This window comes from Diabrotica undecimpunctata, chromosome 6 (genome assembly GCF_040954645.1).
Source record: "Diabrotica undecimpunctata isolate CICGRU chromosome 6, icDiaUnde3, whole genome shotgun sequence".
NCBI lineage: Eukaryota > Metazoa > Arthropoda > Insecta > Coleoptera > Chrysomelidae > Diabrotica > Diabrotica undecimpunctata.
Window position 1 is genome coordinate 134,904,161 of NC_092808.1, and position 27,498 is coordinate 134,931,658.

General features: G+C 31.4%; 2 protein-coding genes across 6 annotated transcripts in view; one reads left to right on the forward strand and one right to left on the reverse strand.

Moving 5' to 3' along the window:
* LOC140443935 (uncharacterized) overlaps positions 1-16,287 on the reverse strand; it is a 78,475-nt gene extending 62,188 nt beyond the window's left edge. For 3 of the 5 annotated variants that reach the window (XR_011951283.1, XR_011951281.1, XM_072535455.1), the window contains exons 1-2: positions 16,068-16,287; positions 15,903-15,968 (exon numbers count right to left, since the gene is read on the reverse strand). Coding sequence is in view for 1 of the 5 variants with exons in the window: in XM_072535455.1 (XP_072391556.1) it covers positions 15,903-15,968; positions 16,068-16,150 (149 nt within the window). In the remaining 4 variants the exon portion in view is untranslated. The remainder of the gene's footprint in view (positions 1-15,902; positions 15,969-16,067) is intronic. The other 2 variants (XR_011951284.1, XR_011951282.1) reach the window with 1 other exon arrangement.
* A 496-nt stretch (positions 16,288-16,783) lies between these two features.
* On the forward strand, positions 16,784-27,470 carry ATPsyngamma (ATP synthase, gamma subunit). Its single transcript, XM_072535456.1, has 4 exons — positions 16,784-16,934; positions 17,120-17,434; positions 19,766-20,085; positions 26,441-27,470. The coding sequence occupies exons 2-4, from the start codon at positions 17,128-17,130 to the stop codon at positions 26,702-26,704; spliced, it is 891 nt and encodes a 296-aa protein (XP_072391557.1). The 5' UTR covers positions 16,784-16,934; positions 17,120-17,127; the 3' UTR covers positions 26,705-27,470.
* Positions 27,471-27,498: the final 28 nt, after the last annotated feature.

Sequence of the window (27,498 nt, forward strand, 5' to 3'; positions counted from 1 at the left end):
CCAAAGTATAAAAAAAAACATAATTATTGCAAAAGCGGATTATACAACAAAACAAATTAATATTTAATGTAAATAAATAGAAATAAAACAAGAGTTAAAAAATAATCTTGTTAAAAACACTTTGAGCCGCTTGTATGTGTCGTATAAAGATGTAAAATGGAATACTAAAACAAAAACAACACTTTTTTCATTACTTATTAACATTAGTCAACACCGCAACTGTCAAATAAGTGTTACCAATTTATGCCAAAATATCACCTTTGTTGGATTACAGTTACAGTGTGTTCCGAACCAATGTTCTTCATAAAAACGCTTTATAATGCATTTATACAAATTAAATGAAACATATTACTGTGTATTTCTCTAAGTTAACATTAATAGAAATCTTTAAATATTAACTCGGTTCGCTATTCCCAGTCCGAACTGTCTAGTGAATTTAGTAATTATTTTTTTGCGAAGTTAGTTACTTTTTGACGGACTAAAAGTGGCTGGAAATTACTATACAACCAAGCACACGTACTCATAGCCAATATTAATAGTAAACAAACTAAATAGTAAATAAAATAGAACTTTGCTAATTACCGACAATCAATATTATCTGCACCATATAATAAATAGTTATGTTAAATTATAACAACTAAAATATATTTTTTAAATATATACTACCCAAAATTTGATGGGTTTAGTATACACTTCCACTATTTAGAATAATTCTTCTTTTTTTTTAAGAAAGAAGTCTGCAATAGTAGCATACTTGAGCTATTGGAGTTTACAATATTGCCAAAAATATAATCTAATATCATTGTTTAATAAATTGTGTGTACCTATCTTTAACAATTTGATTTAAATCATAAGTATTTTTTGGAACGCCACTGCTTTGTATGGCGAGGCTTTACTGTTCCTAGAAATTTCCGCCAATATAGTTGAAACATACTTTTTTCTAGTAGTTATTTTAAAATGTTAATAACACCGCTCGAAGCAGGCACAATGCCGATAACGTACTATCCCGCTGTGTGCCTTTTATATTGTAAGGGCGGAAAGCTATTTGCTAATTGCTTGTTAACGCAATGAAAAAGAAAGCTCCTTCCATTTTTTTCATAGTACATTGCCAAAAAAGTTTTAAACGTTATATTTATGTGCAGCTTTTACAGAAATATGAACCATGTAAAAAGTTATGAGGACTAAAAGTTAGACTAAATCTTCGATTTCTTGTCTTAACTCTTAAACTATAAACTTTTTATATCATTTTTAATGTATTTTTAACCGTAAATTTATTTAATGTTACATACGCAACGTCAAATTAGCGTTTCTTCATTATTAAACTTTTAGTTTTAATTTACTATAACTTTTTACTCTTTTTTTTACTTCTAGTTTTACCTTTTCCTTGTTTTTTTTATTTTCCGATGTATTTTTGAGCACACGATCTAAGGGCTACTTTCGTTAAACTGCTACAAATGTCGACCGCTTGGCTAACATTTGATGCCGTTTTTCTGCTGGCAATCCCTTCATATCGTATCACTACTCTTCTGACGTTAACATTTTCCGTCTCTTTTGCGGCTTTTCATTTTTGGAATCAACATCAGAATTTTGCTGCTTTCTCTTGGAACAACTTGGTTGTTCGTCCATTGTATTTCAATAATCACTGAATGTAACTAAAAATTCGCTATAAAACGACAAACTCCAGTAACACTCGGTTTATCACCACAAGCTTCAAACGCACAAAATATATTCACAAAATACAACACAAGCACTCCCACCAGCACCACCTATGTAAAATAATGTTTCTTGCTTCAGCACGGGCGGTAGTGATACCGTTGCGATGCTTTACAAATACCCAAGTTTCCAAGTCTTTGAAACAGAATGGGAATAAAATCTAAAATATCGATCTTTATTTTATACACTTAGGTATGTAAAACCATGTAAATAAAATTATTTCATTACAATGTTTGCTCAATTTTTTAGTACTAAAAAACTATTTTTTTTGGTATTTTTATGACGGTAATAATCGCTGTGTCGAAGAATTCAGGTTTGTATGACCATAACTGCTACTTGTGAACAAGAATCTGCTACAATGTGGTCAAGTCTGCTATAGAGAAGCACAAATAAATGTAATAATTATACATTCTGTGATTTCTTATGAGAAAACGCAAATTAAACGGGTAGTTTTCGACGGCCGCTGTGTACATTTAAATTTGAGGATACTCTGCGTTTAAACGATGAAATCACTCTTCCAAATAGTGGAGTTTTACTATATAGTATTATTTTTAGAAATTTCTCAACGATTTTATGCGGAGTTGTATCCAGGACGTAGGGTACCCCGTTACAAAATTAGCTCGTCTTCGACGTTTGCGTCGAAGACGAGCTTAAGAGACGTCGTTTGCTTAAGCTTCTGAGGTATCTATAGAGCGTTTCACGTTAAGAAAATAACATTGCGGAGATAGGGCGATGTATTTCTTATGGACGATAGAAGCGCAGCGATGCCACGATGAACGAAGACAAGCACGATTCAGGGTTGTATATAATTTGTATTTTCGTTTTCACAGACATGAATTAAATTAATGTTTTTTAACGTAATTTACCAAAAGTGCCCATTCGAAACAAGAGATGAAAAGTAGGGAAAATGATTTTAATTAAATAAATAGTATTTACAAAAGATAATTTTATTTTATCTTATTTTAATTATAGTAACGACAGTTTATTTGTTTTTCGGTAAGAATATCATATACTGTTCTGAAGCTATTTTCTTGTGGCATTTTTATAATATTATTCTCAAAATACAATGTTTGTATTTTGAGAACGATTTCCGAAGTGGAAATTGAAACGTCAATAAACGTATTTTAACCTTTAATTGTGGCTTATTCCCAGTTAAATAGTAATTAAATATCATATACCATGAATCATAGAAATCAGTAGAAAATATTGCTTAGTTAAATCATCCACTTTGCCGGCTATTAAAGATTTAAAAGCAAATAAACGGACCGCTTGGTATGCATATATCTAATTACTAATTGCAACTTAAAATAATACGGTGTACGTATGTCAGCGATTTTATGTCGTTCTCTGAGACTACATAATGATAATAAGGCTTTGTAGTTCTTCAGTTGTTATTCTGACTTTACAGTTAAATGTTAATTGAAAATGGAAATTCGAAAAATATATCGACAATCTAGTAAACCGCATGCCTGAGAGTTTTGGCAACACTGATCTCCATAAGCCTAATGTTATTTTCTTAACGTGGAACGCTGTATAGTTTTTTATAATCTTTACATGTTTATTAACCTTTCTTGGTTGCATCAAGGTTTTATATATTTCTGTACAGTATTTATTTTGAGCATAATTATGTAAATAGATACATCATCATTAGATCGCCAACAAATTATAATACGTTGTTTTTATAAATAAAAAAGGCGTACTACACCCCGTATATTAAAATTACCATTATGCGGAACTTAACAGTTTCACAAATGGACATACACATACATACAATCTAGAATCGACCCACCTTACCTGCACACAATACAAGTCGATTAGGTTTCGATGACCACAAATCGCTCCTAATATGCATAAACATGCTATACAGAAGCATGATATGATAATTCATAATAATAGCTCTGATATTGATTTACAATTTGTCCTTGCTTAAAATACTTGGAAAATAGCTAGCTCTCTTATTGACATTTTTATTATTATTATTTACAATGACGTCTTCATCATTTCTTTAAATATTTATAGAGAAATGTCGCAGGCGCGCAAAAAATATGACCTTGATCTCTAAAGAATTACTTTGCTCGAGTTAGTCGAAAGTTAGATTTTTATTAAATCTATTTTTAATAAAATATCTTAATTAATATTACATAGAATATTAAAAAATTAAAAATGCGGTTGGTCCGTATTTAATCTAAGCTTTAAAATAGTATCCTTTATTCTATACGATATTGATAATAATAATTATAACAAAACAAAGACAAACTACTCGATTCTGTCAAATAGGGGCAATAATTGCATCATAATAATCTGCAACAATGAGATTGGAAAACTAGAGAGAGAGCGAGGGGGGAGAGAGATAGAAAGAGAAAGTGGGAGAGAGTGAGAGACAGAGAGAGAATAGAGAGCGAGAGAAAAGACGGCAGAAAAATAATGGAAACAGGAAGTAACGGAAAAATAATCGCTATTAGCGAAGAACAACAAGGGTTTTGAAAGAACAGATGTCATCTTCATAATTCGTCGGGAGAAAACCCATTAGTCCAGTCGGCATAGCATTTGACCTTGCATGGCACATAAACACGGCGCTTTTTAGTACAGTCAGGTTAGACGAAAAAAAAGGCCTAACCTTGCATGACGAGCTGCCCCAAATTGTATTATTTGAACCTTGGTGGGGGGGTTCAACAGTAGCGTAAATTTACGCGACTGAATTCCGCCGTTGCTTTAGCCGACATCTTGATTTTGAACCAACACCGTTTTTGCTCAATATCTCCGGCATTAATAACTTTTAGACAAAAATGGTAAGGACTGAAATTGTTGCAAATGCGATTTCCTTACAATTTTTTCCGTGGGGTCGATATTTTCCGAGTTAAGAGGGAAAATGGTCCCTCTTATCCCTCATAAGTACATTTATGTCGTAAGTTAGTAATACACGAGATAATCCAATAATTATACTCGGTCACTATTTTCCCCTTAACTCGGAAAATACTGACCACACGAGTCCATACGATTTTGTCGATCACTACAAGGTCCGAAGCTAGCACCTCTACCGCATACGTACGACGCCAAATATTTATTTCAGCAAAAAAATGAAAGAGATCAAAATTGTATAAAATATAATTCTCTTCATTTTTTCTTATATACATTCATGTCGTAAAGTTAATAATAAACGTGATAATTCGATAATTATGTTCCCCTCCCCCCACCCCTTCCACTATTGTCCAACTTAACTCGGAAAATATCGACCACACGAAAAAATGTATAAGAAAGAATATGTAGAAAATTGCAATGCAAGATGGCGTTTAATGTAACGGTTGGATTCAGTCGCGATTTTTAATTTACACTACTATTGACCCCCCTAATATGGGGGTCAGAATAATAAAATTTGGGGCAGCTCGCCATGCAAGTTAGGTTTTCGTTTAACCCGACTGTACTAAAAAGCGCCGTGTTTATGTGCTTCGTGAATCTAATTAAAGCATCTATGACAAAGCGACGTAGAAAACACACTTAAAGTCCAAATATATCTCCCAAAATGATAACGATTATAGAACTTAATTCTGACTGCTTAGTGCGTAACTAAACCAAAAGCCGATGCTACCGTAACTGAAGAAATATCAATAAATACAAATATGATACAAGGGGGCATAAGGATTACTGAGACGAGCAAACAATTTCTTACATAATTTATCCCCTTCCTTGTCCCCAGTTTTTCAGTTTTCTCAATTACCACCGCATGTTATTTGCTTTCTACAGAATCGTGTTTATTTTTATTCGAAACTTACCAACCAGTCGATTATGGCCAGACGAGATAGGATCCCACTAATTAATTCTGATTAAAGTTTATGGTTTGGTTTGAAAACCATAAAAATATTCACGAGCAAATCATAAAATAATATATAATAAAACCAAAACACAAAAGAGAAAGTGGACGGTGCATATCGCCGGCGATAAAATTAAAGCAAACTTCTGTGTTATGTGTAATTACCTGTTAATTATAAGATCTCACTTTTGTTGAACACCGCTTTAAATAGGCTTTAATAATGTACGTGGACGTCTTAGTTAAACTAATTAGCTAGGCATTTAAACAAATTAATTCTACAGTCTACTGTGCTTGAAAAATCATTTAGCGCAAACGAAAGTATTTTACGATTTTAAGAAGCTTTAAATATTACAGTTTATATTAAAGTTATCCTGTCACTCAGTTATTTGGATAACCAACTATTGAGTCGTCGAAAAAAATCGTAATTAGAGTAGACTATGCAATAAATCTTCCTCCGCTTGGTTGTATTTACTTATAAAGGAATAGTCAAATTAGCACGTATACCATCTCTCAAATAACTACATACTATGACGACGGAATCTTATATACTAAAACGCTAAGCCCTTTTCTTGTCCACCACTTTACTCAAAAACCATATTAGATAATTAAAATATTTTTTCGGAATATTATTAGTATTACGTATGAGATTGTCAAGATATACTTTTGGTACAAAAATTAACTTCCGGTTTTGAGATGACCGGAAGTTAAAATTTACTTTAAGTTTTAGACCCCACAATGTATATATGGATCGAAAGGTCTCGTCGAGACGAATCTAAATATGTACTTCCGGTTGCGATCCGACACCGGAAGTGACCCGAAACGCGCATAAAACGTCAATATAGAGCAAATCTGACACCGGATTCGTGATCAGCATACAAAATTAACTGCTAAATGATATCCATGTCGACATTTGATGAACTAAAAATTGCATTCCGGTTTTGAGGTCGACTTCCGGTTTCGTTTTTATTAGTCAAATCAATAGAGAATTCAACGTAGAGTTCAAAAATGTAAGTTCACGAAATTATCATTTATAGTTTTTGAGTTATTGATACAAATATTTTTACTTCCGGTCATTGTATATATTGTATATTTTTCTCGCAAAATAAAAATTTCATTTAAAAAACTCGATGTCGAGTTGGTCCGCTAGTTCTCACTAATTACATCACATTTTCAGTAGAAATTTGAAGAAGTTTCCAGGCACTGGCCCCGATCATGTCAAGAAAGTACGTAAATAAAACCCACCATGAATTTTTACCTTTTAAACTTAAATTGAAACTCCAAAGAAATCTTTAATTGATACAGGCAAGGTTTTAATATTTCATTGATATTCAAATTCTACTTTTCAATGTCTTCAATAAAGTATTATTATTAGGCATCAGTGAATAAATTGTTTTTATGATTAGAATTATATTCTATTTATGTAATTAATTTATAAGTTGCCTAATAAACATATTTGAAAACAGTATTTGTTTGTGTTTATAAAAAATGGCGGCAAATATTTAATTGTATTCGCTTCGTGCGTGACTGACGCGACACCTACCGCCTTCATCTGACAATTTTGGACCTACCAATTTTCAGGTTAAACATATGACATATGTTTGACATTGTTAGATACATGCGAAATTGACAATTATTAATAATTAACTTTTTAATTATATTTTTTTAGTTTATGTACAAAATAAATGTAGTATTAAAAACTGGGTTTCTCAAAATTCATCATAATATATATTTTCAACCACAAACGGAAAAGAAAGGGAAAAATCTAGTACTGGCAAATCAAGTTTTTCACGTGAAAGAGCATATATTTAAAAACAGTAATAGTAAAAGTTATAATATAAAAGCTAAAGTCATCAGGCACTCTGCAGTTAGCTTGAAGCCTTATAAAATATCATTTAAGGTAAATTATTTAAATTTTTCCTATTTCAACTGCATAAAAATGAAGTTATGTGATATTTACTTTTTCATATTAATAGCACGGATCCATCTTTGGGAACCTATAAAAACTACACCTACTATTTTTGCTATTATTAGCACAATTAAATACACAATATGTATTTGCACACATTTTTGATAAAATTTATGCGTAAAAAGGTAGGGTCAATTTTGTCATATTTCGCCGCTACGCACGCTGGCATCGTTTCAAAGTACCCCTACCATGGTCACGCACGAAGCGAATAACTACGAACTAACTATGCTTGTATTATATACTATTATAAAATAAACAATAAATGGATCGTTCTGTTGTCGTTTTTAAATGTTTCATTATTTATAAATTTAATAAACAATGTTGTTTACTATTTTTAATCCACCTTGCAATAAAAGTAAGTACGGTTCTGGCAGCTGTCAGAATTCTCAATAATTACATGAAATAATTCTCGACACATCCAATACAGTATATGACGTCACAATTAATGACGCACCGAAAAAAGGGTCTGATGTCTACTTTTAAAATTTGAATGTGGATACAAAGTTCTTCTTCTTCTTTTTATGTAAGGCACAAATGTATGATTTAGAATTAAAAATATATTACATAAGGATCCTATTAAAAACACAAGAACAAGAAATGAAAAAGAGTATGGTAAGCTCGAGCAGAAAAACTAAACGCTTACAAAATCATAAGGATAAACAAAAAGAAAACCAATTTTTAGAATTTAGTGAAGTACCTTTTATTGACGTACACCACACTATAAATGTTAACATAAATGTTAAGCAACTATATTTCCCATTTTACTTAATAAACACCAAGCACTTTTCATTATTTTTAATTTGTCTAGTCAAATAATGTGGGTATCTAAATTGATTAATAATGTTAATGTTCATTGCCCACAAAATTAACCCTAATTGCTCCTTAATCAAATTAAAATTATCATTATATTTCATGGTAATAGAAATTTATTGTTTTTTTCTTAGCATATTTTGGTACCAATACATATACAATTATGGGATTCAAAAAATTTCAAACATATCTTACGTTTTTTATCACAACAGATTCTGGTACATGTAAGTTGAATGGCTTTGCAAAAATTCACAATATTCCCGAACTAATTACATCATTGAAAAAAGTCAACTCTTTTCTGTCCTCCTTGAATCTGAGATAGCACTCCTCCAATTACCACATGACTTGCATCTGTATCTAAGATCACTGCCTTCTGGCAGTGGATAAAATGACATTGGTGCTGTGATTAAATGCTTCTTTCTTCAAGGTTTCAAAGGCAGTTTGACAGTCTCCATCCCAGCAGTAATCTCTTGCTTCCTCTGTAAGTCGCGTTAATAGTTTAGCGATTTCTGTAAACTTCTTAATAAACCTCCGATAATAAGTACATAGCCCAAGAAAACTTCTCACTTGATGTTTGTCAGTCGGTTCTGACTTGTTGGGGTATAACATCAATTGAGCAGCTTTAAGTCGATTAAAAACGCTTTCTAAATTCTTTACATGGTTTTCAAAGGTCTCCCCCAAGACGATTATGTCGTCTAAATAAACCAGGCACGTTTTCCAAGATAATCCTCATTAATACATTATCCATAAGCCTCTCAAATGTCGCAGCAGCGTTACAGAGTCCAAATAACATATCGTTGAATTGCCGCAATCCAGATCCTGTGGTGAAGGTTGTCTTCTCTTTATCTAATGTGTCCACTTCTACCTACCAATGTCCAGACTTTAAATCCAAAGTAGAAAACAATTTACTTCCAGCCAATGTATCCAACATGTCGTCGATACCAGGCAGATGATAATTATCTTTCTTGGTAACATTGTTCAACAAACGGTAGTCCACACATAACCTCGTCGTTCCGTTTTTTTTCTTGACCAGGACCACCGGAGAGACCCATGGGCTGGACTATCACGATACTGCCGAAGAAATTCCCTTAATTTCCTTTCCTTCACCTGATTTAGACTCTGGCCAGCAACTGCAACCATGTGGTTGAATTTGTCGTTGTAATTATCGGATGTTGTTTTCTGACGGATTATGGACGTTCCTACTTTTGTCTCTGTCTTGTTGGTCACTGGGTAGTCATTGACATTGATAAGTCTTACAGGAATTTCTTTAGCAGAAGTCACCAATTCCTTTCCAATTATGACTCCACGGCCAATCTCCTCGTCATGGTTCCAAGGCTCCATCATAACAACTGTGTCTTCTTTAACAACTGCTTGCACAGTGCTGTCATCATGTGGCTGAAGGAATGCCTGCTCCTTGCCAACTTTGATTACCGTATTCTTAAAATCCATGCAAATTCATTACGTCAATTCCTAATATAACATCTTCTTCGATGTCAGCAACTATGACAGTATGGACGAACTTTTCTGCTCCAATTCCTAATTCTATCTGGATTTCTCCATGGATGTTGGTATTTTCACCTGTGGCGGTCCGCAGTAGCAACATCGTTGGTAAAAGTTTCTTACGGCTGTTTATAACTGTCGGGCGTATAATGGTCCTGGTCGCTCCGGTATCCACCAACAATGTAAAGGTTTTTACTATTTATTTCTCCATCCACATATGCACTATCTTCACGACATTTCAAAGAAGCTATTAGTTTGAGAGGATCTTTGGTAAAAGTTCCGGGTTGAAACTGCCTATAAGGCCTAAGGCCAATATAAAGTAATTATTATAATCGACACAAGGACTGTTCTCGGACGTCATAAAACAGTTCTAAAATAGCCTGATCAATCGCAGTAAATATATGTGAACACACCTTTTACTACGAACTTTATATGAAACGTAAAATGCTCAATAAACATCAAACTATAAGTACCTAATACAGAAATAACACGAAAATCAAAGATAACAGATGGAATCCAAAAAATTAACATGTTAAAATGGAACTGGGCAGCAGATATAGGAACAATGAAAGACATTCGATGGACAAAATAAATTATGGAATGGCTACCAAATGGACCGATGACATCTAATCAATTGCTGGTCATGAATGACAACGATGGATGGAATGGATGTTAACGTTGATGATGTAGGTACTCAGTGAATATAAACATATCAATAGAGTCCAATACTCTCAGAAGTATCTTCCCTGTCGTCCATGGAAATTTCCACCATACACAAAAAAATACACTTCTTTTGACATACTATATTTCTGCCAATTTGTTTTAATCTTATACTAATATAATATACAGTGTTAATAATTCCTTGAAGTTATTTTTATGTTTTTTAAAATAAAACTGTTTTTATATTTTTAATTATGCCGCTGCTTTAGATTTCAACTTTTGACGACAAACATGAAGATAAACTATTAATAAAGGTCATTAACATTCATCGTATCCGTTGCAAACCCTACGGAAAAAGATCGACGATCGTAATTCATAAAGTATTAATGCAAAAAGATTGTGCCAATTTTAATCATATTATCACTATGTAAGTAAATATTTATTTTGTTGTCTAATCTGAATAAAATGAAGATTAAAATAATTACTATTTTATAATGAAAACTACCATCTAAGCATAATTTTTACTTACTGTTTTATTGCATCAGGCCTTGTGAAATGGATTGAATAAGAATAAGAATAAATATTTTGGACAGTTTTATAAAATATAAACTGAAAGAATGGATTATTAAAGAACACAATGAATTGATTAAGAGGGTGGTTACCTCTGAGAAAAAAACAAATGATCAAGTCAGTAGATATATTGGGGATTACGTAAATGAAATACAGAGTTTGTTGATAGAGGATGTCGCAGCACTGAGAAGATATTTGACGAAACTATCAGCTCGTACGATTTTCCGAATGATTCAAAATAAAAAAAAACTTGAATAACCAATTCACAAAGCGCGTACAAAAATTTAATTGGACAATATTACAAAAAATATAATCGGAGGAAAAATTCACGGATTTTATATTAGGGATGCAGATGATGCTTTAAATAAAATATCCATAAGCGTATTACCTTGTAGGTAATACCTACAAAGAACACTACATAAACCGACGGCTATACAGGGCGTTTCACGACGAGCATACACTATCTATATATCGAAACTACTTTATTGGAATTAGATTTATGGGAATTACAACTTATGACGTTCTTAAAGAAAATATTTTGACAGACGTGCCACTTCCGGTTATACCAGAAGTAAACAGCAACTTTGTTACTTTAAATGGTACACCCTGTATATTATTACAATTTTAGATTCTCCGTAAGATTCTAGATAAAATTTGTATAAGGTAGCAAACACTTTTGACAGATAGAGACAAACTTTTCAAAGTTATTATCTCATCCATCAAAACTTAATTGAACAAATTAATTTATCGTCTCTTAAAATGTCTCAAAAAAATTAATAAATGAAAATAAATGAAATATGAGCTATAACCTCGTAAAAATCGTAAAGCTTTTCGTTTCTGCCTAAAATATTGTACACAAAAGAATGACACGTAACTTTCTTTTCATCACAGACATTTTTTTCGATTCTCATGAGATAAATAAAATTGATCACTTTCATTGGTCAGTTGTAGTAAAATTTCCATTTTTAGAGATCAATTTTTAAAACCTATGACATGAAATTTTAATTTTATTTTGTGGCAACAAATATGAGACATTTGAAATATAAATAAAAAAACGCAGAATTTAATGTTTTACATTATAAACGATCACACGTCATGATAAATGCATTTAAGAAGGCGGTTTAGGGTGTAGTTTATTGCAGAAGATTTGTTCCTCTGAAAAACGTACTATTGTAATTGAAAAAAAAAGTTTTAAATGTTTTATATCGTTTGTTGTGTGAAAGTTTAAATCCAGCGATTTTAAAGCATATTTCAAATGCCTCACATTTGTTGCCAAAACTCAAATTTCATGGTATAGGTTTTAAAGGTTAGGCTCTAGTAATTGAAACTTCATAGTGGACAGTCAATGAAAGGCATAGATTGTATTGATCTCGTGAGAATCATAAAAAATGGCAAAAATCGTGCCACGTTTATTTATTTATAACCTGTATAAAATCTGAGTTTAGGTGCAGCAAAATACAAAAACTGCATACGAAAGCTGAACTCTTTACCTTTAAAAAGAATATTGATTTTTGTCAATAGGTCACTTGAATCAAAAGATATCGAATTTTTACCGTCGAGCTGATAGAAATTTTATTGAACATTGATTTCGCGTGCGTAACTGGCATGCAAAATCGACGGTCGTTTCAAGGGTTATTTCTAAGAGAACGGTTCATTCTACACAAAAAATGCTTTTAAACATTTTTGTTTAAAATTATCTCAGCTACATTTTATATTTGAAACATTTTTTTCGACGGTGTACAGATTCTTGGTAAATCGATTTTTTTGATTTTTACCCCCTGCGTGGGGGTTTTAGAGGGAAGCCCGGGGGTAAAAGTGGTAAACTTTTTTTCATCTGTTTTGGGGTCCCAAAATTAATATGCTCGGCAAAATTCAGCTTGTTCGTATGATGTTTAGAGATTCAGTGGCATTTTCTTCTCTGACGACTGGAGTAGTGGGAGAATGATCAACTTACCACATGTGTGAGTAAACAAATCTGTTAAAAAACGTAAATATCAACGTCAGAATGCATATTGCTCGGAGATTAAAAACGGACTGAACCAAGAAAAGTTGTATTATTTCTTTTTATAAGTTAGCCCTAATCTAATTGATTTTTGAGGAGGGGAAGTGTAGTTTTGATCAAAATATATGTTCCCTTGAGAAAATATTTACACTTTAGCTAAATTATAGCCCAAAACCAATAAAACTCTAAGAGGGGTTATGTAAAATCGCTCTCAAGTGGACTAAATTAAGAGAGAACCGTGCAATTGTGCATTGGAAATTGAATACTCTAACCCCAAACATTATTTATTACGAAATAAAGCCTTCGAAGCGATAAAAATAATAATTTCTAGACAGAGTCAACTGAAAATACAGTCTCGTCAAAAGTTTTAGATTCAAGAAATTCAAGAAAAATTAACATGCGATAGCAGTAATTTATAAATGTTATGACACTTGAAATTATGACATTTAATGAGTTGTTAAAGTGTGCTAAATTTCAGCTAGTTCTACCAAATAGGTGGTAAAGTTATTCAATTTGTTTATCACGGAGAGCGATTATTTAAACCAAACGATGACTCTAGAGGTCTTAGTAGATTGCAATCGTTTCTTTGAGGATTCAATTTTAAGATATATTAAAAAAATTTAAATATTTTATCAAAATTGTTATTAAAAAAACAGTTTGAAAAAGGGCATTTTACCTTATAAACAGTTATATTAACTCTATGATATGTTAACAGTTATATATAAAAAAACCGTCTATGACCAATAGGAACCAAGATGGCAATTTTGTTTCTTAAATTCATATTTCCATTGTTTATTAACATTAAGAGATGAAAATTGAATAGATGTTAAACGAAATCTCTAAATTTTATTATCCATTTTATAGATGGCATATACCGAGAAGGAGTAAAAAATTATAACCTGTAAGAAGTGATGGTACTCGTAACTCGTAAAATACCGCCTACAATGGCACGCAGAAGTTTGATTTATTTTAAATTGCTGTAGTTCGATAAAAATAATAAGAATTGTGCTATTTTCGCCTCCCGGAACAATCAGAAAATTCCGGAAAAATCAATTGGTTATATTTTGCCATACAAAAGTTAAATTTTATTAGTATTTCGTAAGAAATATTTAAATTTTATTGATTAATGTGTATTATTTATATAAAAATATAATAATTATTATTAATTCTTCTTGTAAAGTACAAAAAGATTCGTTTCAAAATTTATTTTAAAACCTTTTATTCAGGGAGTGGTAAAACTTCTTAAAAAATAAGTCGTATCATATTTCAATTTAAATAAAGCCATTTGGAGTACCTATTAATTTATAATTAATATATATTTATATTAATATATACATTAATTATTAAAATTTAAATATTTCTTACGAAATAATAGTAAAATTCAATAACTTTTTTATGGATAAATAAATTTATTTATTTTTCCGGGATTTTCCCATTTTTCCAGGAAGTGAAAGTAGCATAGTTATTTTTATTTTCGCGACCTACCCCAGTTTAAAAAAATAAATGATCTGTGTGCCATAGAAAGCGAGATATTTCAATTTTTATAGGTGCGCTTTAATTTACAGTTCCATTCTAAAGAAACGGAGCTCAGAAAGTTCTCTGTAAGGTTACTTTAATGGTTTATAACTTTTTACACCTTCTCTGTATATGCCATCTATAAACTGGATCATAAAATATAGATCTTCACTTATTATCTGTACAATTTTCAGCTCTTAACGTTAATAAACAGTGGAAATATAATTTTAAGAACAAAAATGCTATCTTGGTTCCTATTGGTCACAGAACGTTCGTTTTTAAGATTGTGTTCTTCTTTACTATTTTTTCAATAAGCCTACCTACAAGCGCGTGACATAAAATATATCAAAGTTATTATAAATGTTTATAAGCTAAAAAGTCAGCCCTTTTTCAAGAAGTTCTTAAATAACGATTTTAATGAAAAGTTAAAAATTTTTTAATATATCTTCAACTTGAAGCCTCAAGAACCGATTACGATCGGTTTGAGCAGGTACAGAATTTTTAAAGATTTAGCTCACTTCAGCAACTCATTAATTGTCAAATTTCAATTATTTATATTACACACAAGTATTCAACAACGTAATGAACATTTATAAATTACTGTAAAAATAAGGGTTTTTTGCAATTATCTCGGTAAATTGTTTGTGTATTTTAATTTAGAATCTTTCATTTTAAAGAACTTTTTAAGATCTAAAACTTTTATTTGAACCATTTTTCTCTAAAATGTATATAAGAAACGTTTTATGGTCAAAAGATGTTTTTTATTCTCTTTTTATGATTGTTTTATGATAGCTCCCTCATATACCGTTTATAACCCTCACAAACCTTACAGGTTTTAGGTGAAATCATGATTTTTTCACAAATAGCCTGGGGTAATAGGTGGCCACTGAAGCAGCCTCATCTAAATTAAATATTGAAAAATTTCTAGTGTGTTTGCAGAGGATCTAGATTATTCCTGTGCAAGATTCTCTTTTGCGTTCTTTCTGATACATGAATTTTGTAAATAATTCTGATATATTTTCAATTTTAAAAATTCGATAAACACATAGACACACGATCTAGGAAACGACATAAATATGCATTGCAAATAAAAAGAACAAACAATGAAACCGAACTATGTGAAATAATCTTCTTTTTAAAATCGTCTTATAGCCATAGCAAAGGATTGTGTAAGTAATATTAATTTATAGCGTTAACAGAACTATTCCAATAAATTAATCAAATATTTTGCTTAAGTGTATAACTTGTTCAACATTAAATTACGCAAGATGTAATGATCAACCACGAGAAAAAAGTAAAAGTTGTTTGAGATTTTATATAATAACTGTAATTAGATATGCGCTAAAAACAAACCTTACCTTAAAGACAGCACTTCAACTGAGGGCATTCTTCTTAATAAAGTCACATCTTCAAGTTCACTGCCCCTGGAAGCAATAAATTATTTTATTAATACTGTTAATGTTCTAAATGATAACACGCTAGTTAATTTCAAAATTAATGTTTATACCTATTATATTACTCACCAACAATTTAACCTTTTAATTTTTGAAAGATCTGATATTTTCGTTCGAGCAATAACCATTTCTTCAGTTAATTTCTTTCCCATTTTGAATGGGTTATTTATAACAAGTCAACAAACCGAATATTACTGAACCATAAATTTACACATTTTTATTGAGCACTGCCTTAGACTAACATACCACACGAATGTTGCAAACAAACTGATTGATGTTGATGTGATTTGACATTGTCCTATTTGACAGCACAAAAACAACAAACAAATCGGTTTTTGACATCGATTATTATTATATCGATAGTTTTTGACGATTCAAAACTTCACACTACAGTATCCTTGTATCTTCTATGCTCTCACGGAACACTAAGTTAAATGACGTCATAGTATGAAAAAGAAAGGAGAATATTAAAATTTATAGTATAAAGACCTAAAAAGTATACACAGGTTACTACAACTAGTCTTCTTAGTTATTTTGAATGCCGCTAGAATAATTTTTTAAACTCATAAAAAATATTTTTTTCTGTAGGTTAATGAAAAAATAGGCTATGCAGCTAACTTTAATTGTGTTCTGATTTAATATATGGTTAATTTATTCCACAAATTGTCAAGTGGCATTAGTCATTAGTTTACAATTTATTGCTAATGTAAAAACATAGTCGTGTTCTCCATTTGAAAAATTTGTTACATATATTTTTTTTATGTAAAATTTGATGGTGCTGCTTGTAAAGTCAACATTGGTTTCTAAAAATTAATTTATGTACAGTATATTTACGGTTTATTTTCGTTTGAAAGTGTAGTTGCTCCTAACGCAAGCGCATTCTTCATCAAATCCGAAGTCACTCGATTTTCTGGGGTCGGCCTGCAAGGTGGCAAGGTTAGTAAATTTTTTAATTTAATTTTTCATTATCCTAAGATATTTAGATAGAATTAACTGCTTATACTATTCCGCCTGAATTTAGTGGCTCTAGAATATAGCAAGTTGACGAAATCTAAAGTAATTGCAGTATATAATCATTTTCTATATCTTACATAATAGCTAATCTAAAGGTTATTTTTTAGGCTAAGAGATGTTGGTAAGATTCGGCAATTTTGGTAATGTGGTCCCTTTGTTGGTCCAAAATGGACAGCAACAACAGCAAAGGGGTATGGCCACCCTAAAGGCAATTTCAATTCGATTGAAATCAGTTAAGAACATCCAGAAAATCACACAATCCATGAAGATGGTGTCAGCAGCCAAATACGCCAGGGCAGAAAGAGAACTGAAAGCTGTACGCCCCATCGGTGACGGAGCTAGCCAATTTTATGAAAAAGCTGAAATTCAACCCTTGGCTGATGTGCCTCAGAAGTTAGTAATTGCTATAACTTCAGATAGAGGTTAGTGACAAATTGTATAATATTTAGTTGTAATCTTTAAAAAGTAATTCATTTAACTACTTTAAATAGAAGCAATTCTGGTAATGTATATTGTAGATGGCAATGTCAAACTTTGACTCAAGTAACAAACATTCACTATACTATGATTGATGATGAACAAAATATAGTAGGTATATCTTCTTACCTTACCAACATTTTTAGTGTGCCATTTTACTTAAATATATGTATGGCATAAATTTTTAGCTTCTAATAGCCTATCCTTTTGTTGACTATGAAATGTGTTGACATAAAAAAAATTAGCATTAATGGAAATAAGAGATGAGAGAATAAAAGTTTACAGTAAAAAAAGCCTATGCACAACATAAGGGATTCAATTAAACTTTCTAAAGTTGACTTTTTAACTGTGGATTATTATGTATGGACCAGATTATTTAGGTGGCAGCTAAAATCTTAAGCTTTTTGGAAAACCTTGATTTGAAAAAAGATGTATTAGTACAAGTAAAAAGATGTATCATAAAAAAGTGAAAGCAATATTTGTGTGACTGCAGAAACTGTTTTTGTTATAAGAATTAATTGTACTTGACCTGGTATCTTTGTCTTGACAGGAATTATTTCTTCTAAGATGTAGTTTTACATAATTGTGAGAAAAGCGTACGTGTAATACATATCAGTTCAGGCAGACAAGGAAAATCTGACCTTCATAGTTTCAGTTATTATTGAATTCAACATATGTTAAAGTTGGGACTTCAAAGTAAGAACCCATTGGAAACAATCTATTTGTCACTAGTTACAGGCTGATAAAGATAACACCTCAGGTCCCATTTTCTGAGTGCAATTTTTTTTAAATTGCTCTATTATTGGAACAATTAATATTTTGTCATTTTTTTATTCAAACAATAACAATTGTTAGGATAAAATGATATTCTTAGTTTGGGAATATGTGCCCCAAGATATTTTCATTCCACTGTCTGATGTTTTTTTAATCCAAAGAAATTATTTCCAAAAATGCCAATCCCAAAAATTTTGATACTGTTAACCAGTATATGCAGTACTACATTTCCTAAAAAGGTGAACATCTACTGCTCAGATTAGTGGGTTTTATTACAAATTGAAATTTTGCCATACTTACATTAGTATTTACTGTTACAACATTAAATTTATACACATGTTCCATAACATTATTTGCATGGCATTTTAATTCTTTTTAAATAACATTTAGGCTAAATTATTTAATAATAGTAATTATTTATATGTTTTCCCTATATTAATACCTGACACAGGGAAGGTAATAATAATAATAATATCGTATTGCATTTTTGCCAGGGAGATCCTTTTGTATAGATTCCGGCGCCATCTTTAACCCTGTTTCAACTAACAAGTGATGCACACACTATCCCAGGGGGACTAATATTTTCTTCCTGTGATTTCAAAGGTTGAATTCCATTGTAAATAATGTGGAAACCCTTGGAAAAATCCATTATCTATCATGGTAAATAATTGGACATACATTTAGTTTATTCACAATATTACTAATATTAGTGAAGACAAACTTGTGTATTATATTATAGTTTGACCATATATGTTTTTTATTCAGATGGCTGCTTTCTCGATATAATAAATATAGTTATTCATGGCTATTTAGTTAACTTATTAGGAATTAAAAGGAAACTTAACCAAATTACCCAAAAATCTACCTAAACGAACCAATAATGGAACTAACAGTACCTACGATGAGTTGCTTGAGATATCTTTAGTTTTATATATAACCAGTCAACTTTCTTCTTTGTTTGGCAAAATCACTGTCAGAATCTGTGTCACTACAATTGATTCAATATTATTTGTGAATTGGCAGTTATGTATTGCCAAATACACTACTGTAGCTTTCTTTCTCAGATTATACTTCATTTAACAATGTATTAAAGTATATTTGGTCTCATATATCGCATTATAAAAGTTGACAGTGTGTTGACAACTGTATGGTACCTCCTGCACATTACTTAATAATACACAACACTCAGAGATGCTGCAAGAGAATCTTGACTTAACAAGTAAAACATTATGTGACATCAAAAGGTACATTGATTTAAGAAATCACGCGAGATATAACCAACACCTCAGAAAAAAAAAAGGAAAAACAATCAGCTGTACATCCAGAAAGAAGCAAATTTGATAATAATACTGGGGGTACCATATTCTCATATTCTACAGTAGTGCTTAATGTGTTAAAATTGAACATTATCTATTATTATGTTAACTTAAACTTGACTAATCATAATTAATAAAAATGCTTTTGCCTTGACGATATTAGTATATATGATTTTTTTCTTTTAGGTCTATGTGGTGCCGTTCACACCAGTGTCTCCCGTTACATTCGTGGAGAATTAGGCAAAGACGATCAAAACATCAAAGTGGTTTGTGTCGGAGATAAATCCCGTTCAATCTTACAACGTCTCTATGGCAAAAACATTATGCTCGCCTGTAATGAAGTTGGACGTTTGCCTCCCACTTTCATCGATGCTTCTAAATTGGCTGATGCCGTTTTGAAGTCTGACTACAAGTTTAGCACAGGAGAGATTGTGTATAACAAATTTAAATCTGTTGTATCTTACAACACACAGACGTTGCCTATGTTCAGCTTGGCTGCTGTTACGGTAAGCTTTAAAATCTTTGAATTGAGGTTTGATTATTGAAAATATTTATTTTTACGTGGTTGGCCTGTGTAATTGTAAGGACTTCATCATATTGTCATTGAATGTGATTGATTCAGCGACAAATGGTCCAAGCAAAAAAATTACTAACAAACATTAATACATTTATCAATCTCAAGTTTTAACATATTTATGATATTTAGTTCATAAATCCCAGTCTGGGATTTATAGTCGCCATAAGTCTGGCGAATGGCCCACTTTGAGAAAAAAAGGCATTTTTTTTTTGTTAATATGTTTTTAGAATTAACTTGTTAAAAGTCTTATACATATTTTTCTTCTGGATGGTATTTTAAAGATATAATTAAAATTTATAGTAAATAGAATGAAAATTTTTTTACTTATATGTGGCATAGTATTTTGAAAAATTGTGTTTTGAGAAAAAAGTCTTGTAAGTTTTGAGGTGGGCTATGAATGCAAAACTAGACAACATACTTTCGTTTCAGAAAGCTTCAACTCAACACAAACTCCTTCTAAAAATATATTTAGTGTATTAGAGAAACTAGACATCAATAATAAAGTCCTTGTACCCTGCACTCTTCAAATAAGCATTTAAGTCTCATATTTAGCCAGTTCTGAATATTTGTATGTGCCCTGGAAAGAAAATAACTGTGACTGCTTCTTGGTGGCCTAAGGTGACGGATCAACTTTACAGCTTTGTCATATTAGCAGTATATATTATTTTTGTCATATGTTATGGGTTATAAGTTTCAATTACAAAATTTCTCATTTTGTAATTGACTTTGATTTTTGCCTTTTTTTATTAATAAAATGTGAAATTTGACAAATAAATCATTAAAACATGTGATGTTCATATATGTATAGTTAAAATTATTCCACATGTTTTAAAAGTATTGTTTGGAGACGTTGAAATGCAGGAATAATTTGATTTTGCAGTAATTTGAGAAATTTGACTGCATTTAAATTACCTTCAATGAAAAAAGGACCAATAATATGGTCTCCCAAAATTCCAGTCCAAACATTCAACTTTTGTAGATACTGCGTACCCACAAACACACTCAAATGCGTATTATCCTGAGGCCAATAACGTACAACGGATGGATTATGTTTCTTATGAATTGTGATGGAGGACTCATCTGTAAACAAAATATTTTTTAAAAAATCATTATTTGCATGGCATCTCTCCATCATAATTTCACAAAATTGCATCAGTTTAAATTGATATAGAAGGAAATATTTCTTGAGTTGTCTGCACTTTATAACAATGGTAGTTGTTTCTTTTCAAAATATTACTTACAATTTTTGCATTCAAATCAAATTCATCGGCAATTTGTTTACTTGAACACGGCGTCGCTTCAGCCAATGCACAAACTTGAATTTCTTTAATTTCTCGTTCTTGAGAAATTTTCTTTTCGCGAGGTCGATCTGATGGGCAACATTTTTTACATCTGCCATTAGTACAGTTAAACTTGTCAAATTGATGAATAATGGTCAATACAGTTTTTTCTATAGGTATTGGCCTATTTTCAAAAGCCATAATAAATAAATTAATAGTTTCTCGTACTGAATTGCCCCCAAAGTACCATTTTATTATTTGTACCGTTCTTCTGTTGTATAAACAGTCAGCATATCAAATTTTTATGTTCACACCTACGCGGTTACCTCCAAAAAGAAATACATAGCATAGCGTTCGGATTGCCTCGTATGCAATTTACCATTGAAGAGAACGGACGAATGGCGATGTTGCCAAAATTATTTATTTATTTTATTTATTTATTAACGGGATACCACCCAATTCAATATATACACAAAGTATTACAAGTATTATCTAGTGATACAATAATTACAAAGATATAGCAAATATGTATGAAAAGAATTGGCGATGCAGCCATATAGAAAAAACAAAACAAATATTAAAACTATATAAAGCACATAGCAAATACAAATCACATAAAATTACAAAAATTTTTTTAAACACATTCTACAGACATTTTCCGAAGCGCACAGCAACAAATCAAAGTCTATTCTATTTCCATTTAGAATGATTCTACTCAGTGGAGAATGCCTACCAAAATTAGAGCGATGAAATTTAATTGCAAAATTATGAGATGTTCTAGTAACTCTAGAGGGAACATTAAAGTCGATTAGAGACAGTAGATCATTGCAATTAATTTTTGAATTCAGTAGTTTATGAAGAAACAAAACATCAGCATACATCCGTCTGGAAGATAGCCTAGGAAGGTTTAATGTATTTCTAATTTCTGAGTAGGAATGGTCGCTTAAAGGTTTGTGTAATTTTAAACTTAAGTACCTAATGAATTTATTTTGGACATTTTCAAGCTTGGCTATATGGACTTCATAAGTGGGTGACCAAACGACTGAGCAATACTCAAGAACAGATCTCACTAGGGAAATGTAAATCAGTCTGATGGAATTAATGTTATGCAAACATCTAGAGGTTCTAATAATGAAGCCTAACATTTTAAATGCCTGGTTATTCACATAATCAAAATGAGCGCAAAAATTTAGTTTGGAATCTAATTGAACACCTAGATCTCTTACAGTTGAGACAGCCTTCAGTGGTTCTTCAGCTAATTTGTAATTATAAGAGAGGTTGTTAATTCTTCTACAGAAACTAATAAAGTGACATTTTCCAACATTAATGCTCATTTGGTTCCAATTGCACCATGCCATAATTTTGTTAATATCAATTTGGAGTTTTTCACAATCTGAGATGTCTTCGACAATTCTATAGATTTTTAAATCATCAGCAAATAGCAAAAATTTAGAGTTAATTTGAGATTTAATGTCATTAACAAATATATTAAAAAGGAAAGGCCCTAAGTGGCTTCCTTGTGGAACACCAGATGTTACGGAGATCTCATTAGATTGAAAGTGTTTAATTTTAACAAGTTGTATTCTGCTAGTTAGGTAACTACATAACCAGTTATACAGATTGCCTGTAAATCCAATAGTTTGAAGCTTGTTACACAACAATTTATGATTCACAGTGTCAAATGCTTTGGAGAAATCTGTATAAATAGCATCCACCTGTAGTCTCCTTTCCAAAGCATCAGATATGTATTGCGTGAAAAGTAAAAGATTTGTCGAAGTTGATCTACCTGAAAGAAAACCATGTTGCTCTTCAATTAGTACATTGCATAAAGGTGTTTTAATAGAGTCACATATTATACTCTCTAGTATTTTAGGAATAGAAGAAAGAATGCTTATTGGTCTGTAGTTAGCTATGTTACTCCTGTCACCTGATTTATGAATAGGAACAATAAAACTAGATTTCCACAAACTTGGACAAATACCTGAATCAAGTGAATGAGAAAACAGAAAATACAAGGGATGGGTTAAAGTACATCTACATTTTTTTAATAGTATGGGTGGAATTCCATCTGGCCCTGAGCCCTTATAAATGTCCAAATTGGCTAATTTTTCAAATATGATTTCAATAGATACATTACAAGAATTTAGACTCACTGTTTTCTCATACTCTAAGATGGGCTGTATTAAATCATCATCATTTGCTCTGTAAATATTTTGAAAGCATTGCGCAAAGCTATTAACGATATCCGCACCATTATTAAGCATTGTGTTTCCAAAAAACATTGTGTTTGGTATACCATTATTTTTGCGTTTGCTGTTAACAAAATTCCAAAAGTGCTTTACGTTTGAGCTAATTCTAGATTCAGTTTGACTTATATAAATTTCATGACATGACCTGCTTAGTTCTTTGCATTTGGTTCTCAAGGAAGAGAAAAGTAGATAATCGTCCCAAGAATTTGTTTGTTTATATATCTTGTGAGCAATTTTTTTCCTAAATATTAATGATTTTAGGTCATTAGTCATCCAACGAGGAAATTTGGGATTTTTTAATCTTATACGTGGTATTGAACAATTGACACCAAACTGCAATATGGAGTAGAACAGTTCCGTGGCTTCGTTAATATCTCTGCAAATACCTAAAACGTTCTCCCAGGAGATACTAGCAAGATACATATTAAGAGCAACATAGTCTCCTCTCCTAAAATTGAAGGCAAAACTATCATATTGAAGCTCGGGCATATTATCTTTTATAGCTAAAGAAATTGATAACGCAGGGTGATAACGATCACAAGGCAATAAGTAATCGTTAGCAATTTCAACTGTTACATTTTCATTATCATTTGCAAAAACTAGGTCAAGTAAAACTCCGTTGCAATTTGTGATTTGATTGAGCTGAAATAGGTTATGAAATGCAAAAGTATCAACTAAAGTATCAGTAGCAGTGTTACTATTATTACTAAAGACACCTCTTTCATCATGGTACCATTCGCTGTTTGGCAGATTGTAGTCTCCTGTTAGAATGAACTTGTGTTCAGGAAAATTGTTACAGACAGATTCTACACTAATACAATGATTCTCATAGCATATTAAGGCTGAATTAGGCGGAAGATAAACTGTACCAAGTATATAGCATTGATTCAGAGTGCAAACTTCGACAAACAGTTCCTCCAAGTGAGCATGTGGTAATAGAATAGACCTCGATGAGTAACATTTTTTAACTGCAATAAGGACACCCCCTCCAATTACTTTAACACTAGTTAATGGAGAGCGGTCCTTTCGATATATATTAAAATCTAAAAGTCCCAATTCGTCACTACTGATACCATCACACAACCACGACTCAGTAAATATAAGCACATCATAGTCAGTTGTAGCAGCACTTTCTTCAAGAGCACCAAGCTTAGTTCTAATTCCTCTAACATTCTGATAATATACTGTTAGTTCATTAGACACAATGTGGGAGGTACCCCTGGAATTCAGTTTTTTTTCTGGATTACTATTTTTGGTACGCCACGAATGTACCTAATGGTAAGATTTTCTTCACCTTTTGAAACCCTATCTGCCAAATTAGTACGAAGTTCACTAAGGTATTTTCTCTGTAGATAGGTGGAATCGGAGCTAATCTTAATATTGGATGCAGCAAGTTTATTTTTATTTTTTAAAATTGATTATCTTGTTTTATCGGAAATTAGGTTACAATTTTGTCAAATAAAAATGCGAATCTGTAAATTTCTCATGGATTTAAGAAATTTTGTACTAGTATTTGTGTCAATTAGTGTTTCATTTGTAATATCATCATCCAGTTTGAATGGAAATATAACCGCACCACTGATTGCCAATTTTTTACATCAATTCAATGTTTTAATTCAAATATGTAATAAGACAACCCTGCCGCTGTTTCTTACGTATAAGCTGGATCGGAAATAATCGTCTGGCGTTCACTAATGGGCGTGCATGAGGAATGTGGAGGGGAGACTAAGGGAAAATATGATTGTTATCTTTGTCTATTTGCTGAAAATATGATTTTGTATGTGTGTTGGATATCCTGTTAAATTCTACTATACCGACCATAAACTTTTACCTACACCGTATATATCTTCTTCAGTAAGGTCTTTTTTTCCATTGCTGTTTTTATTTTTCCATTCCACTGTAATCTAGGATGTCCTCTTTTTCTTCCTCTGTTTGGTTTCTATTTCCAAGGTTTCAGCTGTATTCTTGTGTCATTTATCTTTCACATATGGTCATACCATAGTAATTTTCGTTTTTCTATTTCGTCATTTAGCGTCTTCTTCACTTTAATTAATTTTCTAATTCGTTCATTTGGCACTTTGTCCATTAGTGTTAATCTGCAACTTCTTCTCCAAAACATCATTTCCATTGCATTTATTTGGTTTTCCATTCCTTTATTTGTCACCCATGTCTCTGAGCCATAAAGTGCGCAGCTTTCCATTATTGTTTTAACGATTTGCTGTTTAGTTTTGCTTGTAATATCGTCGCTACATATAAACAAGTGTAATACTGTCGTGTTATTGTCTTTCCTTTCTTTATTTTATTTTTTATATTTGTTTAATGCTAATGTTATATGTGCATTTTATCATAATTTTAATTTCTCTGATCATCAGTAAACAAAAGACTATGGATATAGTTATCGTCAATCTTTATTTCCATCTCTCCACATTTTTTGTTGAAAGTTTTTTAGTGTTTCATTTAAATACGGTTTAAATAAGGTTGGTGACAGGCAGCATCCTTGTGGAAGTCCTTTATTGACTTAAAACGGTTCTGAGTAGTTTTTTATTTATTTCTGTTCACTATATATAAATATATGGATGATCGACATTGATTTGTTTGCTTTCCTGCATTTACCAACATGAGTTACATACAACAATTATTACCGGAAGTTTAATTTTATTATAATTCATACAAATTGCATTATTAATTGAAATCATAATATCAAAAATGATTATTCCTATAATATTGAAATTAAACATAAACTTTTTTGTTTTAGGCCGCGCCAAAATTATCAGTCTATGATTCGTTAGATGATGAAGTAGTCCAGAGCTACCTTGAATTCTCCTTAGCCTCTCTTCTGTTCTATTCCATGAAAGAAGGTGCTTGCAGTGAACAATCATCCCGTATGACTGCCATGGACAACGCCAGCAAGAACGCCGGAGAGATGATTGACAAGCTCACATTGACATTCAATCGTACTAGACAGGCTGTCATCACTAGAGAACTTATCGAAATTATTTCCGGAGCTTCGGCTCTTTAAAATTAAATCTGGAAGGGTTATTAATGGAAGTGGTGATATCTATATATTTATCTTTAAATTTTAATGGGTTGGAGAGTAAATTAAAACAAGATAAAGACCATAAAGTAGATCAGAAATGCTCTAGTTGCTTTTACTTTTTTTAATTGGTTAACCAAACATGGATGACAAACGAGTAACACTGGCTGTTACTGTAAGTTGTTGAACAACGTTAAACTATTAAAGAAAATACTGGCTAATTAAACAGAAGCTTGTTTTTGAAACTAATTAATTTTTTCTAAATTCTAAAATGGCACTGAAATAATTTTTCAAGCCAGATATAAGATAAGAACTTGGAATTAAGCCCAAATTCTCTCGAAACAATTTTTGTCTCACATCCTGTAATAATTGTTGAAAAGTAATGGTGGAAATTCGATATTTTTAGATATTTTTATTAAATAATAATTCTTAGGTGAATGCAAGTTATTATTCAGAAAATTTGAAGGTAACGATATAGTTTCATTGGAATCTTTCAGTAACTCTTTTCGCAATTTTTGTCTTAGAAATAATTGAGAAAAGCTGTAGGGTTAAAAATTTAAGTTACAAGAAATTAGATTTTAGGTGTAGGCTTAATGTTTTGTTTTAAATACTGCTCTGGATGTCACAGTGAAGATGAACGTAAAAAGAAAGTAAGCCCAAATTCTCAATTGATAAATTTTTACTTTCGTATTCGCTGTGGCATTGAGTTGATGTGAAGAAATGGTGGAAATAAAATTTATAATTGTATATACTCCAAAATGTTTTCTTTATTTTTATCC

Coding starts and splice junctions, on each gene's coding strand:
- ATPsyngamma (XM_072535456.1), top strand. CDS start 17,128: ATGTTGGTAAGATTCGGCAATTTTGGTAATGTGGTCCCTTTGTTGGTC. Junction 17,435..19,765: donor TGCTATAACTTCAGATAGAG/GTTAGTGACAAA, acceptor TTTTTCTTTTAG/GTCTATGTGGTGCCGTTCAC. Junction 20,086..26,440: donor TCAGCTTGGCTGCTGTTACG/GTAAGCTTTAAA, acceptor TTTTTGTTTTAG/GCCGCGCCAAAATTATCAGT.